The following is a 16,474-nucleotide window of genomic DNA, read 5'->3' as shown; positions in this document are numbered from 1 at the left end:
TTTCTGAGGTAGGTGCACCCCAGCTGCACAGTTAAGTGATCTGCACTGCTCAGTTGAAAAATCCCACTTACCTAAGCTTGTAGGTTTGATTAGAACATCTAGTACATCATAAAAGGGAAGGCTCTTCAGTTGAACATCTGGATGCACAGGTGGAATTGGAGGTGAAGGCTGCTGCATCTCAAAGCGAGGCTTTGTGTCCTGGAGCAGCACTGAACTAAGAGGTGAGGATGGGGATTGAGGAGTGACTGATGTAGATGGTATTGGGTGCAGACCAGCAACAGCTAAATCAGGTTCCACGGGAGATGAGCTGCTGTCCAAATTGAAGACTGAAGGCTTTAAAGAGGACAAGTCAGAAAGACCTTCTATTGTTCTGGGATATCGTCGCCTGTAGAGTTCTCGGATCTTGATCTGAACTGCTGGGCTGCAGCCACTCTTCAGCAAGTGCAATGCCCTCATTAGGAGGTCATGTTTGCGTCCACTTTTATTACGTCCAGCAAAGCCCAACAGCACTTGTAGTTCAGAGACCCGGAAACTTGATACCATATTCTAAGGGGGAAACAGACAAACAGTGTATCAAACAAGAACTGAGAGCACTGAACATACAGGTACAAACATGTAAAATGAAAAAGGGGTTGCAAATTGCACTTTAGAGGCTCTTTAGATACTGTATCATATATCGTACATGGAGACGGCAATAGCAAAGCCTTGGTGATTTAGTCTCTTTTACAGGAAACATGGCCACCACATTGTGGAAACATTACCCCCCAAAAAAAGAAAAAAAGAAAGAAAGAGCCGCTGCATGTTAACTGTGCTTTGAGTGAAATCTACAACCACAAGGATAGAATATAAGGGTCTCTCATATGCAGGGTCAACTTCCAAAAAGTTGCAGGAAAGCAAGTCAGATCAGCTTTCTGAACATGCAAGTTCTATCTAAACTAGTTAAGATGGTAGACCTTATTTCCGCTGGTCCATCACAACCATTTCTACCTGTAAGCAAAGTTCAATAGCAAAAGCAAATGACGAGACATTTTTGGTGGCTGCCCCACTGGTGTAGAACTTCCCTTCTGTAAAAGATCCATTAAAGTCTAACCTCTAAATGCCTTCTGGAAGCACTCAATGACTTTCCTGTTCTAGCCTGCTTTTAACAGCTGATCTTAAGCAGATATGGTGTCTATACTAAATCTAAGCATGATTATGTGAAAATATCATATTCTTCTTTATGCACCTCTGCTGTCTCCTGCGTGTGTTTCAATATCACAATCCCCTTGGGACAGTGAAATGTCTTCCCATTATTTGAGAAGCACCATGCACATGGATGGGACTACATTAATAAATATTAACACTATTTATCTGGGTTATCTCTTTTCAAAATATGTTGCCTTCCTCAAACAAGCGAGAACAGTGCAGAAGATGAAACAAATGTTTTGATAAAGCTTCTCATTTTATGCTTGAAAATTGTTTCTTTCCATCTGTCAACCAAGATTTGAAAACTCTCAAGTAAAATTACCAGCTGCCCACATTATAACTGATGCAATAACCACAGGTATCATTAAAGTCACAAAACAATAGTTTGCTTCTGATCATTTTTACTCTCACCTCAGTCGCAAAGCACAATAAATACAGACACAAACATATTGGCAACACCAGTCAGAACCAGTGCTGCACATACAAAGGAATTTTATTTTTTATACAGCACCAATGTAGATAATATTTTAACATAAGCAGAAGACAACAAGTCATTGCCCCACTTACCATCTCTCAAGTTTGAAGAGTGGATGAGAAAACAGACTTGGGGATTTAAGAAAAGAAAGCAGCGGGAAATGAGTTAAGTTGTAGTGTATTACCAATAAAAAGCTGTCTGTGTGAACTCCTAGAGAAGGGGCAAAGCTTGTCCCAGTGAACCAGAGAGAGCTTGGGCCATAATGTAAATTAAACAAGTAGCAGAAGTCCATGTAAGAACATGAATATTTTTCTAGTGCTTTCAGAATACTTCACATAAAAAAAAAAAAAATCCAGCAAGGCAATTCACTATTATTATTCTCCATACTATATGGATACACATATGTCTTAGAGTGGCTTGCCTAAGGCCACCTATTGGTTTTATCATGGGAGAACAGAGATTCAAACCAAGGACTTCCTGGTTTGTAGTACAGTATCTTATCCACTATGCTACTGGTCTTTAACTGGTGGATTGGGACCCACTACTGGGCCAAGGCCTGATCCAAAGTGAGTCATGACAGCAACACTACCACCATACAAATACATGGGGGGGGGGGAATAAATGGGCCCCCAAATACACAGTTGGGTTAAAGATTGGTCCTGGGTCTGAAATAGTTGACCGCTCCTGCGCTACCCTACATCAGCTCTCATGTATATGGGGTAGTTGGAGGAAGTGAGCATAATTCTTTGCTTTCCTTGGTGAATCATTTCTATGCACAAGCGCAACAAACACTTAAAAAATAATAATTACATACTCATTTCCGTACAGCAGGAAACATTAAGAATGTATGCTTCCTAAACAGTTGTAGTTTTAAGACTAATTTCCCCATTCCCACTTCTCCAGTTCAGCACATGCAGATGAAAATGGTAGTTCAATTTTTGTGTACTGTATTGTTCTTATAGTCATTCCGTTCCCACAGATGCTTGCAGTACTTTATTTTCTTCAATGCAAAAAAAGTTTTAAAAGCAAGAGACACTGGCTGCTATGGCAGTTTTCAGAATTGGCAGAAGTTTTGATGTTATACTGTAGAGTTAAGCAACTATGCAACATCAAATGAAACAAAGATTTAACAATAGCTGCGCAGCTTGCTTAGCATCAAGAGGAAGCATTATTGATTTCTACAAGTCTTTTATACAAACAACAATGTAAAAACAGAAGATTCTGAACATTACTACAACTTGCAATGAGTATGTTGGGCTTTTACAAAAGCATTTAGTAGCTTGCATAATTTGGAGCCACTTTGCTTCTGAATGGAAAATGTTGTCGAAGAGTTCCTGATTATCATAATAATATTGAGGACTAAACACTCCATCAGGATATCTATATTCTGCGATGGTTACATGCTGACCCATCTTGGTCATCACACGTGGCAGTCATAGCAGTTCCACATGACAATCTGGTGTCATGTAGGTGTCATGTTAATTAATGAGCTGGCATGACCAGTTTGCTTGAAAAAGAGATACTCCTAATTTCCATTTGTAGCAACATCTACCAGGCATGGAAAGCCAAGACACACTTGAGGACTGAGGGATGGCTCTTAATCCTTTCCTTTGAGGCATGGTTAGCAACTTCTCTTTTTCTCAAACTGAAAACAAGCTTCTTTGCTCAGGCATTTGTAGGATGTTAGCTGTTGACCCCAGGTAGTAAGAAATAATGGCCCTACAGTTTGAACAGGTTGTTTCAGCTGCTCTCGTTATTCTACCCCACTCAAGGATTGCATGTGATAACAGGTGGGCACTATTTTAAAAAAAATATAGACAGACACCTTTACTCTCTCCAATAGCTCCCTGCATTTACTACCAGAGTCAGAAACTGAGACATCTGAAATAGCCCACCAATAGGCACTAACCTCTGAGGAACTTATTTCAAGACCAATACATTCAACTGCAGAGTGGCAACTGGAAGATCTGAGAACTTAAAACTTTGGCCCACTCTAATAACTCTTCTCTATTTTATTGTATTTCAAATATATTAAGCCACCTCAAGTATTTTAGTTGGTAAGCAAGGTAAAAATGCTTCAAAATAAATAAACAAACCCCATGTTTGGGGATTCTCGATCTACTCCAAGCAAGCCTGCAAAAGTACTTGGTACTCTTAAGGAGAATGCAACTTTGGAATCACATCGCACTCTCAAGTGTCCTGCTTGTAGAGGAAGAGTAGTAAGAGAACACAGGACTCTTATCCTTTCAAATTCATCCCATTTGCATCAGAAGACTCAAAGTGAGATTATATTCTGACTACCCATCACATTATATTCTATTATTACCCAATAATAGGCACTTTTTAAAAAGTTTATACAACTATTATGCACTCATTCCATAGTATATTATGCACATTTGCATTGTTTTTGTTTTAGAAACAAGCCATGATCCATTAAATGTTGCATTTTGTTTTTAATATTAATTAAATACTTGGTTAAGGTGGTTGTAAACAAAAGGGATCTGTTTACTTTAGTGTAATTCACAGGGTGCACCTGTCAACTTCACACTGTAGGAATGCCATGTTCAGTAACCTCAATTAACCCATCTCAATTATCCAAGAATTTCCCTTCCTTTTAATATTTTATACTCTACTTGTTTCTTTCTGGCCTGCTCAGTTATTTTAGCCTTTTAGTTTCAAGTAGTCACTTCATACAAATGATGTAACCAAGGGACATTTAAAATGAGGACAGACTTCATGGGATAGTTTAAAAATGTAAATGGTGTTTGAAACTATCCTCTTCTATACATATTTTAGAATCCTTTCTGAAATTTGTATTCAGTTCACATTAAGCTAGTTTTATTACTGAAATAATTAATACTATTAAGGTTCTAGCTCTGTGTGTGCGGTTTTATTTTTAGAAGAACGTTGTGTGCTTTTCATAATTTGGGGTATTCTTACTTGTAAGTTAGAAGCTGCCGAGATAGATTTCTGTTGTTTCTTAGCTATATATCTTGTTCATCTTAAAGGGCGATGTTTTCTTAAAGGGGTCACCATGTTTGTGTCTGTAAAACAAAAAAATAGTAGGAAGACATAGTAGCATGGAGAATGGCTACGGAGGTTTGCTATTTGAGGCTTTTATTCTAATGTTTACCAAACATTTTGGTAAAACAAAACTGAAGAGGACCGGGTCAGACTAGGAAGGCAAACTCAAGATGAGCAGGGGCTGGTTATGTGATCAGTCAAAAAAAGAATGAGATTGATCTGTCTGATATCATAAATAGTGCTCAATAATTGAAAAACAAGTGACATTTTGAATTACAGAAAGCCTGCAATTTATGCAGCGATTATGTTCTGGGGAAAGCATCTAAAGCCAAAACTGTGTAGTCAAAACACATTGGGTGCAATGGTGGGTGGGACTGCAAGTTTTCTCCCATTTTTGATTTTTAAAATTTTTTCTTGCCAAGTGCATAAAGCTGAATGTGCATGTTAAAAGTGTCTAAGTTGTGAATGTACTGCACTATAATTTCAGTGTTTTAAGTATAGAAAGGAGAATACCAAAGGCTAGGCTGTTCTCTATCATTTTTGCCCTATAACCTAAACATGATACTGAACTGTCCCTCTATACTTTAGTATCTCTGTATTTAAATTCAAAGAAGAATATTTTCTTCTTCTAAACACATTCCAACTTATTGCAGGAGATGTACACAGCAGACTATCTAAATACGTTTGGTGCAGTTGTCACTTGCTATCCCTGAAAAGACTTGTGTTCAATTCCTGCAAACAGAGCATAAGACAAGTAGGGAAAACTGTATTCTTTCGCTGGCTATAGAGTCATTCTCTGCTACATGGAATCCTGACAACAAATGGTCAACCCAGAACTCCTCACAATCCAACTGTGGCTTAATAAACAAGGATGCACAAAAGTTCTATGCAATCCCCTTGCTCCTGCATCATTTCAGACTAGGAAGATGAAGTTAACCACAGCTTCCAGCTGTGTGCAAACCAGGGACTATACTTGTGTATCACCTGTTGATTTTGGAGGGTGACAAGATAACAGAGGCCTGTGTAACATGTAGGGCTCAAGCAAATGGGTGGCTTTTTGGCTCTTCCTGTTCCTGAACAGTTTCAAGATGGTCATTCAAAAAATCTTTGACCCTTTAAGAGTTGGTGCCCGCAGTCAGTAGCTTTGCTTTTTGCTTCCAATCCAATCCCCTTTTCTGCTGTGCCTTTAAGGTTGTAAACCTGCAAGCAGGGACTGCCTTGTTTAATACAGTAAAACTCTTGCATAAGATGCCCAGGGAACAATTTTAGTTGAAGAGTAAGAAAGAAATGCCTTTTAAGGAAGATTTGGAAATTTTACATGCTATGCTACACTTATCGTATGCATGTTATATACATGTCATATTATAGTTCTTACAGTTGTTTGGTTGCTTGTCTCTAGCATTTTTGTCTTATCTTGCTATGGCTGTATGCTAATACAATAAAGGTTTGATTGATTGATTGATTGATTGAGTTGCAGAACACTTAGTAGAAAAATAAAATGAAGCATTACCAAAAATAAACCTGAAGTAGGCATTACAGAAAGACACTAGCATGCAAGAGGTAAATATTAAATCCAAACAAAAGTTACGCGTATGGAAGGCTGTGAGTATGCCCACATCATCAAAACTAGTGTTAGAAATTCAGATACATATAATTGCCAAATGGCACCTTAAACCTAGGCTGAAGTCAACACAACAGAATTTCTAGACGCCATCCCTCCCTGTGTGTTTTGTATACCACTATATAATTTACAGAAAAAATCTCAAAGCAGTTTACAACACATTAAACTGCTTCAAGGAAAATATTTCAGATCCTTCTCTAAGTGACATTTTGCTTTCCCCATATTTATTTACTCAATTTATATAGAGCTGCTCCACAGCAAAAGCACTCTGGGTAGCCTGGGTAGTGTAGTAGTTGAGTGTCAGACTAGGACGTGGGAGAGCAGGGTTCAAATCCCCACTAAGTTCTGAAGCTCAATGGGTGACCTTGGCCCAGCCACAACCTCTTAACCTACCTCACAGGGTTGTTGTAGGGATTATCGGAGGAGGGGAGTGAACTATATATTCCTTGGAGAAAAACCTGGGAGAGAAACGCAATAAATAAGCTTTTCTGCTTACCTGCTTTACAAAGCTAGAGAGACCAGCCAGATGGAGATGTCAGTTGCCAACCTATCATCTAGAAATCTCCACATGGTCGCAATTGGATCTGCACCAGTTGCAAAACACGCTGGACTTCTAGCTCATTTCTAACACTGATCAATACTATACAGAACTGTGGTGCAAGAGGAAACATGTGGGTCACTAGCAACCTTCCTCTTCACTGTCAACTTTATTCGTAATCAAAAAAGGGGGGGGGTTGTAATCCAAAAAAAGTTTGCAAACCGGGACACGCACTTCCAGGTTCGACGTGTTTGTAATCCAAAACGTAAGCACACCAGACTGTTTGTAAACTAAGGCACTACTGTACAAAGATTAAATCCCTTAACATTAAAAAGAAATACAGAGCTCAGAATCAAGTCCTTGAAGTGAAGATAATTCAGCATTACGCACACAGTACAATGTCAATAAAGCAAGTTCCTGTGGGATACAAGGAATGCTCAGATAAGCACAAGACTGTTTTCAGGGACATGTTTGCACAGATGCACAGTTGGGGATAGCAAACTAACCACTTATCTCCAGGAGTTTTTATTCTCCCCTTATTGCTACACAGTGGTTCCCAGCAACACTGTTATTAGCAGCTGTAACCTGCAGGTACATCAGTACAAATATTCTGACTATTCTGCAAGAGATGTTATCTTTTGTTTTAAAACATGTACAAAGTGCGTATATTTGCTTCAATATACAAGAGGGTGAATCTGAAAACGTCTGCAATCTGAGAACATCACTCTGCAGCCCAGCCTTCTTCTAACCTCCACCATCCAAAAATAAGTGAGGTATTTATATGGTCAGTTACTGCTGAATAGGTAAAAAATCAGCTTAATTTACAGAGGAGGCGGCAAGGTATTTCCCCAAATGTAAGGAATTGTTGTTGTTAGTATATCCCACCTTCGTCCCTGATAGGAACTCAAAGCAGCTTACAGCTAAAATAGAAACAAGCTAAACACAAAAAATGAATAATTTATAACAATTAAACATGTTTTATATAATATATATATTAAAATATACAGAATATCACAGGAAGGATGGTACTTCAACAAAATACTATGAAGTGGAGTGCTAATGAACTATGAAGAGGCAAACACAAGCAATGAAGTGCAGAATATATCACTTCCTTCCATGCTTCTAAGAACTTCTGCTGTCAAAATAAACTGGTGCTGACATAGTTGACGCAATCAACAGAATAAATCTGAATCAATGAAATGTTTTGAATATTGAAAAGCTCTGTGAGATACATATTTCAGAAGGGTAAGAAATCGCTTGATAGAATTTTCAGACAACAAATAAAACCAATGGCACATATAGGCAGAATGGTATCTGTAGCCTTTTCTGAAGTTTCTTAGATTAGCCTAATCTTAAACTTTCCAAAAACTATACCTCAAATACTAACGTTTCATCAGGTATATCTTAGCAAACTTTAAAGACAGACGGAATTATCAAGGGCAGGGAAACTATCTGATGCAAGAAAACAAGTCTTTCAAATCATCTTTATGCTTCTTTCTCCCCCCATGCCCCACTATATACAAATATATATACAAATTTAGTGCAAACTATTTTTTATTCAACACTAAAAAAAAGTATACCAAAATAAGTATTTATAATAACAGTTTCTCCAATTCAGTCTACTCCAGCTCAAGAATCAAATCCAGATAAAATGTATTCAGTCATATGTGGTATAAGATCCAAAATACATTTTAATGAGGTTTAACTTAGGATCTTGCCACAATCCATGTGTGTTATTTTGTCCCTCAAACTCCTAAATTATAGGTAACCAATTGCCTGTTTTGGACGACGTCATAATACTTCTCAAGGAGCCGGGTCAAAGTCTGGAGGGTACTCCTGGATCCATCTCTTGTCACTAGCAGACCAGGTAACCTGAGTTGCTACAACTGCCTTCTACCAGCTTCAGGTGACGAAGACAGCTATGGCTGCTTCTGGACCAGGACAGCCTGATCGTTGCCATCCATGTGCTGGTAAGCTCGAGACTGGACTGCTGCAGTGTACCCTATGTGGACTGGCCCCAAGGTTGCTCAACTGTTCCCTGGGGCAGAATATTACCATCATTTTATGTCATTGCTTAAAGCACTAGCTGACAGTTAGATACCAGGCTGGTGTACAAGTCCTATACAGTTTGTGATCAACATACAGTGGTACCTCGCAAGACGAATGCCTCGTAAGACGAAAAACTCACAAGACAAAAGAGTTTTTCGTTTTTTGAGTTGCTTCGCAAGACGAATTTCCCTATGGGCTTGGTTCGCAAGACGAAAACGTCTTGCAAGTTTGTTTCCTTTTTCGTAAAACCGTTAATACCCAGGGTGCATTCAGGGGGTGCGGTTGCGACTTGACTTCGAGGAGCAACTCATAGCACGCGGTGTGGTAGCCTTCTTTGAGGTTTTTGAAGACTTTGGTGATTTTTGAAGCTTTTCCAAAATCCGTGCTTCGCAAGACGAAAAATTCGCAAGACGAAAAAACTCGCAGAACGAATTAATTTCGTCTTGCGAGGTACCACTGTACTTCAAAGATCATCTCACCTCTTATATACCCAACCAGTAATTTGCTCTGTAGGAGAGGGACTCTTCAAGATACCATCCCATCAGGAGGCCCATTTTGTACAGTGTCAGAATAGAATATTCAGTGTGGTGGCACATACCATTTAGAACTCCCTCCCATTATCTACCTTCTTTGCTGTCTTTTCATTGCCTATTGAGTAATTTACACTTCCAATAAATCTCTTGAATGAAGATTTTTCCCCCTCCCAGTTGTATCTGCATTGGATTGAATATATATGTATATTTTTATTGTTAAATTGCTTCTGGATGTTTTATGGGAACCTATTCATATTTTTTAAATAAAATAAATGAATAATATAAATAACAGCAAATTACTGAAGGCTTTCTTACTGGTTAAGAAAAATATCTTGTGGTCATGGGTCCCCAAAATATAAACAAACACAACAGCCCAGTGCTATATATACATGGGATCTGGTGCTGTATGGAGAGCCAATTTTGCTATGGAAAACAAAAGCAGGCAAGAAAGATTTGGAAAGGGTGGGAAATGGATGAATGGGAGGATGGCACAGAAAAAGAAAAAACAGAAAGTGCAGTGGTTTAGAGTGCTTGCAACAGATCTTGAGCTTGGCTCAAGTGGTTGCCAAACCTAGAAGGAATTGAAGGGGCGAGTGGACATTTAAGAAAGAAAGAAAAAGGCAATACAGTAGAGAATTAAAGAGGGATGTTCATATAATAGTCTGACCCTGAAATGTGGGATTAAAAAAAGATCTACTGTACCTACATGAAATGTCAAGGTGAGGAAGAAAAACAGTATTCACAGGAGAAGAGGAACAGCTTGGCAAGGACAAAATTCAAGGATAAGAACAAGCAGATCTGAGAGGGTGCAGAAAGAGGCACTGCAAACCCTGTCACATGAAGAAAAAATAAATAAATGCAGCGGGAGAGGAGCTACATTCAAAGGAGCTGGGGAGGAGGAGAGATGCAAAGATGGAAGGGGGCCGTGATTTCGGCGATCGGGCGCCAACCAAACCTTGGAAAGTGTCAGAGAGAGAGAGAAAGAGATGCCGAAGGGAAGGGTGGAAGAGAGAAACATGAAACCACATGAGCGATCAGGGGGAAACCACGAGTGGCTTCGAGACCCAAAGGCGCGCTTTGTTGTGCCCAGAGACGGGGGTTGCCTGCGAGCGAAGCGTGCGAACCCCGCTCCTCGCAGGATGCTCTCTTGAGTCGGGGTCGTTCGCGGAGGAGACAAAGAGGCTTAAGCAGGAGAGGGAGGATTAGAGAGGGGGGTGCGCTTTGGAACAAAAAACCCAGGCAGATCGTAAAAAAAGGACTCATTTTAGGGGGAGGGAAAGCTATGGAGGCTACAAAAACTGGGGCGGGGGAGGGGAAGAAAGAAACGGGAGTGACACCGGATTCCAAGGAAGGAAAAGGCGCCAGTCTCCCGCAAGCCCCTTCACTCACGCTTCCCTCAGCCCGGCGGGACCCGGACGGCAGCTGCCCTTTCACGCCGCGACTTGCGAGCCGTTAACTGTCCGCTGAGGCGACGGGAGGCGCCTCCTCACGGGCCGGTTAACGGGGACGCTGCTAGCGCGGCGGCGTGGAAATGACCCGAGGAAAGGGAGGCCGGCGCGGACCAAGGGAAGGGGAGGGAGGGAGGCGGTCCCGGGGGACGGAGGGAGGATGCTTGCCGGCCGGGAGGGCGGCCTAAGCCCTTCGAGGACCGGGAAGCGTCGGCCGAGAAGGGGCCCCGAGAGAAAGGCCGCGGAGAGCGCGCCCTCAACCTCGCCGCCGCCTTCTCCTCACCCTCAGCTCCTCGAAATCCGCCATTTTCTACCCGCCGCCTGGCTCAGCCTCGGCCGCCGCCGCCGCCACCATCCTGCACGCTCCGAGCGGCCCCCACTCCTCCTCTGGCGGCACGACGGCCGGCGCGTGACGTGGGAGGCGGGGCCTCGGCGGGGGCCACGCCCCTCCTGCTGTGATGGTTGGGGAGGGGGGGCGAGGTTCTGAGGGGGAATCTCGGTGCGTTATTATTACGCTGATTTTCCCGCCGGCTTGGCCTAGTCCACTTCTCTGCGTGGGGAGGGGGCGCGCGCAAGGCCCGTCCTTCAACCCCTCTGATGCTAGTTGGGAGAACCCGCCGAGTCAAAGCCCCGTTCGAAGCACGTCCTCGCAAAGGTTTCTGGGCGCTGTAGTTCACCCCCTCACGGAGGGGCTTCCCTCACAGCAGCGAAACTCTTACAGTGGTTCCTTGGTTCTCAAACTTAATCCGTTCCGGAAGTCCGTTCCAAAACCAAACCGTTCCAAAACCAAGGCGGGTTTTCCCATAGAAAGAATTAAACCGTTCCAGACTTTTAAAAACAACCCCTAAAATAGCAATTTAACATGAATTTTACTATCTAACGAGACCATCGAGCCATAAAATAATTAAGACAGTATTGTAGATGATAAAAATTAAAATTATTCTTTTTTCTTACCTGCACTGGTGATAGTTATTGTTTGGATGGGGGAGGGGGCTTTCATCCACTTCTGCAGTCACACAATCAATCAATCAGCTGCTGAACTGGGTCCCACACAGTCACAAAAACAAATTAATTGAAAAAGCCTCAAAAACAAAAATGCCAAATAAATAGTAAAAACAAAAGCGCCAAACTTAAGCCATTCCGGAAGTCCGTTTGACTTCCAAAATGTTCAAAAACCAAGGCACAGTTTCTGATTGGTGCAGGTGCCCTGGAAACAATAGTCGACAGCCGCATCGGGTGTTCAGCTTCTGAAAAACGTTCAAAAACCAGAACACTTCAGAGTTTGAGAACCAAGGCATTTGAGAACCAAAGTACCACTATACACCGCCCAGAATTATTAACAGTGTTGTTATCAGGGGTGTGAACCATAGCTGTCAACTTTCAGATTTGAAAATAAGGGATCAGTAGCCTCACCTGTCCTGGGGACAGTCTACGGGATATCTAACAATTCAGGATAGCAGCGGGAAACGGCGCTGGAATAAGGGAATTTACCGCAAAAAAGGGAAGGTTGACAGCTAATGGTGTGAACCCAAATAAAATGGGGGGGGCAGATAAGCCACTCCCCGCATAATCAATCACAAGATGTGGCACACGCACATCAGTTGGTGGTCGTTGCACAGTATATTTATTTATATCCCGCCTTTTCCCCTGCTAGGGACTCAAGGCGGTTTACAGACAAAAAATATAGGAACTGCTAGAAACAGAACTCACAATTAAAAAGCAAATATAGAATCAAAACTACCGGTAGATAGATTTACACATTATACAAATAGTTACAGTAATCCTATTCAAAGCACATTCTTCCAAAATTGGGCACTGCAGTTCACCCCCTCACAGAGTTACTTTCCCAGCAACTACAGTGTTCAGAATATTAATGTTAGCAATAATTTATTTATACCCATCATTTCTCCCCTAACAGATACTCAAGGCGACTTAAAGACAAAATATGAACAGTTGAAAACATTTGGGGGGACCCCAGTCATTAAAAAAACATTAACAGACCTTAAGCTATATGTTATTATTATATCATCGTCATTAGAGGGAGGGTAATGTGCTTTGACTGTGTTTTAAAGGTATAAGTCTGCCTTTGAGATGCCACAAGATTACTTTTTCCTCAACAACAGAGTTATGGTCAAAATAGCGGGATACACAAATCTGTGTTTTGTCTCACATTCTTCCCCCTTGAAGCCAATTTGCTCTTTACTACCCATCACAGCCCTCAATTCTTCTGGGTTGATTTGGTAAACTCTTTCTTCCTTGCTCCTTCCCTCCCCAAAATATGGGAACTCTTAAATATTTGCAATTCCTACATTGCAAGCGATTGGACTAGATGACCCCTGGAGTCCCTTCCAACTCTTATGATTCTATAAAAAAAGGAAGTTGAAATGCTGCCTTGCTGTGTTTCTAGCCACTAATGTGTACATAAAGGTAAAGGTAAAGGGACCCCTGACCATTAGGTCCAGTCGTGGCCGACTCTGGGGTTGCGGTGCTCATCTCGCTTTATTGGCCAAGGGAGCTGGCATACAGCTTCCAGGTCATGTGGCCAGCAGGACTAAACCGCTTCTGGCGAACCAGAGCAGCGCACGGAAACGCTGTTTACCTTCCCACCGCAGTGGTACCTATTTATCTACTTGCACTTTGACGTGCTTTCGAACTGCTAGGTTGGCAGGAACAGGGACTGTGCAACAGGAGCTCACCCCGTTGCGGGGATTCGAACCGCCAACCTTCTGATCGGCAAGTCCTAGGCAGTGGCGTAGCGTGGGTTGTCAGCACCCGGGGCAAGGCAAGTAATTTGCGCCCCCTAACCCGTGGATTTGCACCCCCTAACCCTAACCCCCAGATGTTAACGCCCGGTGCGGCCGGGCCCCCCCCCCTGCATTTTAAAGGCAATGATTTCCTGCCCCTCAAATATTGTTGAAACACATGGATGTTTTCAGAAACTGGGATTCTAATGAATAAGTCATACGGAGGGGGGGGGCATGTCTTCTTCACCTTCTTTTTCGCTACAATATATCCATTTATTTCCGAGTCCAATTGTCAATGTCAAAAGGGACTAAAATCTATAAAATTCATAGAAAATCTTTTTAATTACTGTACAATGTCTTTCTTTTTTAAGTGGAAACAGATTTTCAGTTTTACATATTAAGACTAGAATACTGCAGTCCTATGCACGCTTCCTTAGAAGCAACTCTAAAACAGCCATAGGAAAAATATAGTCATGGAAACAGGAGCCACATGATAATTATTCATTCCAAATCATCATTAAGATGCAAAGAAGCATATTTTTTTTCTTTAAAACCCCACTTTTCCAGTAAACAAGTCTGGGTGTCTCCCACACCCAGCCAACAATCCCATGATGCCCAGAGATATTACTGAGAGTGGCTAAAGGTCACCTTGTGATCTTTCCTGAACAGGAATTATGGACCAGATTCGACAATATCTAGTACAGTGGTACCTTGGTTCTCAAACGCCTTGGTACTCAAACAACTTGAAACCCAAACACTGCAAATCTGGAAGTAAGTGTTCTGGTTTGCAAACTTTTTTCGGAAGCTGAACATGCTCACTTTTGAGTGTTACACTTCCAATTTGAATGCCATGCTTCCGATTTGAGTGCCATGCTGAGGTCTGACTGTTTTTGCTATTTATTTTGCGTTTTTGCGGCTCTTTTTTGTTTGTTTTTGTGACTACAGTGGACGCTTGGATTACGAACGTGATCTGTGCGGGATGCACATTCGCAAACCGCAGCATTCACAACCCGCAGCGGCACGTCTACGCAAGCATGGGTTGCGATTTGGTGCTTCTGTACATGCACAAAGCGCGATTTAGCACTTCTGCGCATGTGCGACTCCCGAAATCCGAAAGTAACCCATTCCGGTACTTCTGGGTTTCAGTGGTCCGTAACCCGAAAAAACGCAACCTGAAGTGTCTGTAACCCGAGGTATGACTGTATGTGGAACCCAGTTCAGCTACTGATTGTGTGACTGCAGTACATTGTTTACTGCTTTCATTTTATGGATCAATGGTCTCATTGGATAGTAAAATTCATGTTAAATTGCTGTTTCAGGGGTTGATTTTAAAAGTCTAGAATGGATTAATCCATTTTATGTTACTTTCTATGGGAAATGCACCTTGGTTTTGGAATGCTTTGGTTCTGCAATGGACTTCCGGAACGGATTAAGTTTGAGAACCAAGGTACCACGGTATACCATACCGGTTTTTCAGGCAAGGCTGAATATATACACCAGTTAAACAATGCATAAAGAGCAGTATGAAAATCGCATACAGTCACATAAATATTCCTGATCTATACTATTTATTTATTCTTCCACAGTTCAGGTTTTTAAGAACCTGGACCTATTATGACACTGTAATTTTCTTAATCTGGACACATAATTGATTCATAATGACATCATCATACAATGACTTAGTTAACAAAACATTTTCCTTTTTCTTGTATTGCAACAGAGTAGCAAACTGAAATTTTCAGGGCACTTTGACCCCATTAACTCCTTTCCCTGAGTAGCGTCAGAGGGCTACATTAATTGGTTGTCATACACCAACCAACTGAAAGTGATGGATGTGAGTAAAATCCATTCATTTAAATGGGTTTACTCTGAGTTTTTCTGTTTCTCTACTAAACACCAAAATGTTTTCTACTAAAACACCAAAATGACTTCCAATCTCCCACAAGCAAATACTAAAACTCAAGCAATGCAAAACCTTGAAATACCAATAAAGTAAGAATATCTTAATAAACAAACAATCCCCAGCACACACGCACTCTTATCTACTTCTGTGCCAACTTTTCAAAGAAACCTCTTCCCCTCTTTGGAAAGCACTCCAAAGTAAATTCCACTGTGGTTGTGCCATGTGCACAAATTACCAGCTTAAAGCGCAACTTTATCTCAATATAGATCAAAACTGATTTTTTTTGGGGGGGATTCATCAATGCATATTATTTCATAAGAAAGGAAAGCAGAAATAGGGAATTTTGGCTAATATGGTACATACACTGCTTCCCAAATAAGCTGGGACTGTACTGGATGCAGAGCAAACAGGAGTAGGCACAACAGAGTTTACTCACAGGTAAGAGTGCACAGGATTCAGCCCACAGTTAGCTTTATAGTACCCCCCCCCAAAGGTTACATGCCACAATTATACACAATTCTATTTCGAGTTTTCCATTACTTTTCTTTACATCCGTATAAGACTTTGTAGCTACTGTTCTCGCTCACCTCAAATGTAAGTGGCTCTAGCAGCCTTTTCTTTTACTGCTACCTTTTAATATTCTGAAACACCGCCTTAACCTTCCAGGGATTTTTTCGTTTATCTTTCTTCTCGTCCTTTTTGTTTCAGTAGACCTGGATTTGGTAGAAAAGACAGTTAGAGAAAGGGCATCACCCCGAACAGCCTTCCTCAATTTGCTCTGGGAAGCAGCCATTAAACAAGTAGCAGAGACTCGCAGGTATGAATTACCATTGGAAAGAGAGAATACATACCTCGTTTCTCAAAAACCTCTGATCAGAGATTTTTTTTGGAAACTGAAGGCAAACCTTCCCAGCCTGTTGACCTCTAAATATGCACTTGCAGGTGTTAACTATT

The 16,474-nt window shown here is 41.4% G+C and overlaps 1 protein-coding gene across 8 annotated transcripts in view; it reads right to left on the bottom strand.

Annotated features, from left to right (window-relative positions):
• Positions 1–16,225, bottom strand: part of PIAS2 (protein inhibitor of activated STAT 2) — a 42,081-nt gene extending 25,856 nt beyond the window's left edge. For 4 of the 8 annotated variants that reach the window (XR_014172703.1, XM_081929761.1, XM_081929755.1 and 1 more), the window contains exon 1: positions 72–546. Coding sequence is in view for 7 of the 8 variants with exons in the window: in XM_081929761.1 (XP_081785887.1) it covers positions 72–543 (472 nt within the window). In the remaining variant the exon portion in view is untranslated. Of the gene's footprint in view, positions 1–71; positions 547–4,600; positions 4,705–11,156; positions 11,305–16,107 lie in introns of those variants that run through there. The other 4 variants (XM_081929758.1, XM_081929757.1, XM_081929759.1 and 1 more) reach the window with 4 other exon arrangements.
• Between the last annotated feature and the right edge of the window lie 249 nt (positions 16,226–16,474).

Source organism: Podarcis melisellensis (genome assembly GCF_964234715.1).
Source record: "Podarcis melisellensis genome assembly, chromosome: 11".
Classification (NCBI taxonomy): Eukaryota; Metazoa; Chordata; class Lepidosauria; order Squamata; family Lacertidae; genus Podarcis; species Podarcis melisellensis.
The sequence above is the reverse complement of the archived record's forward strand: the minus strand, read 5'-3'. Positions and strand labels throughout refer to the sequence as shown.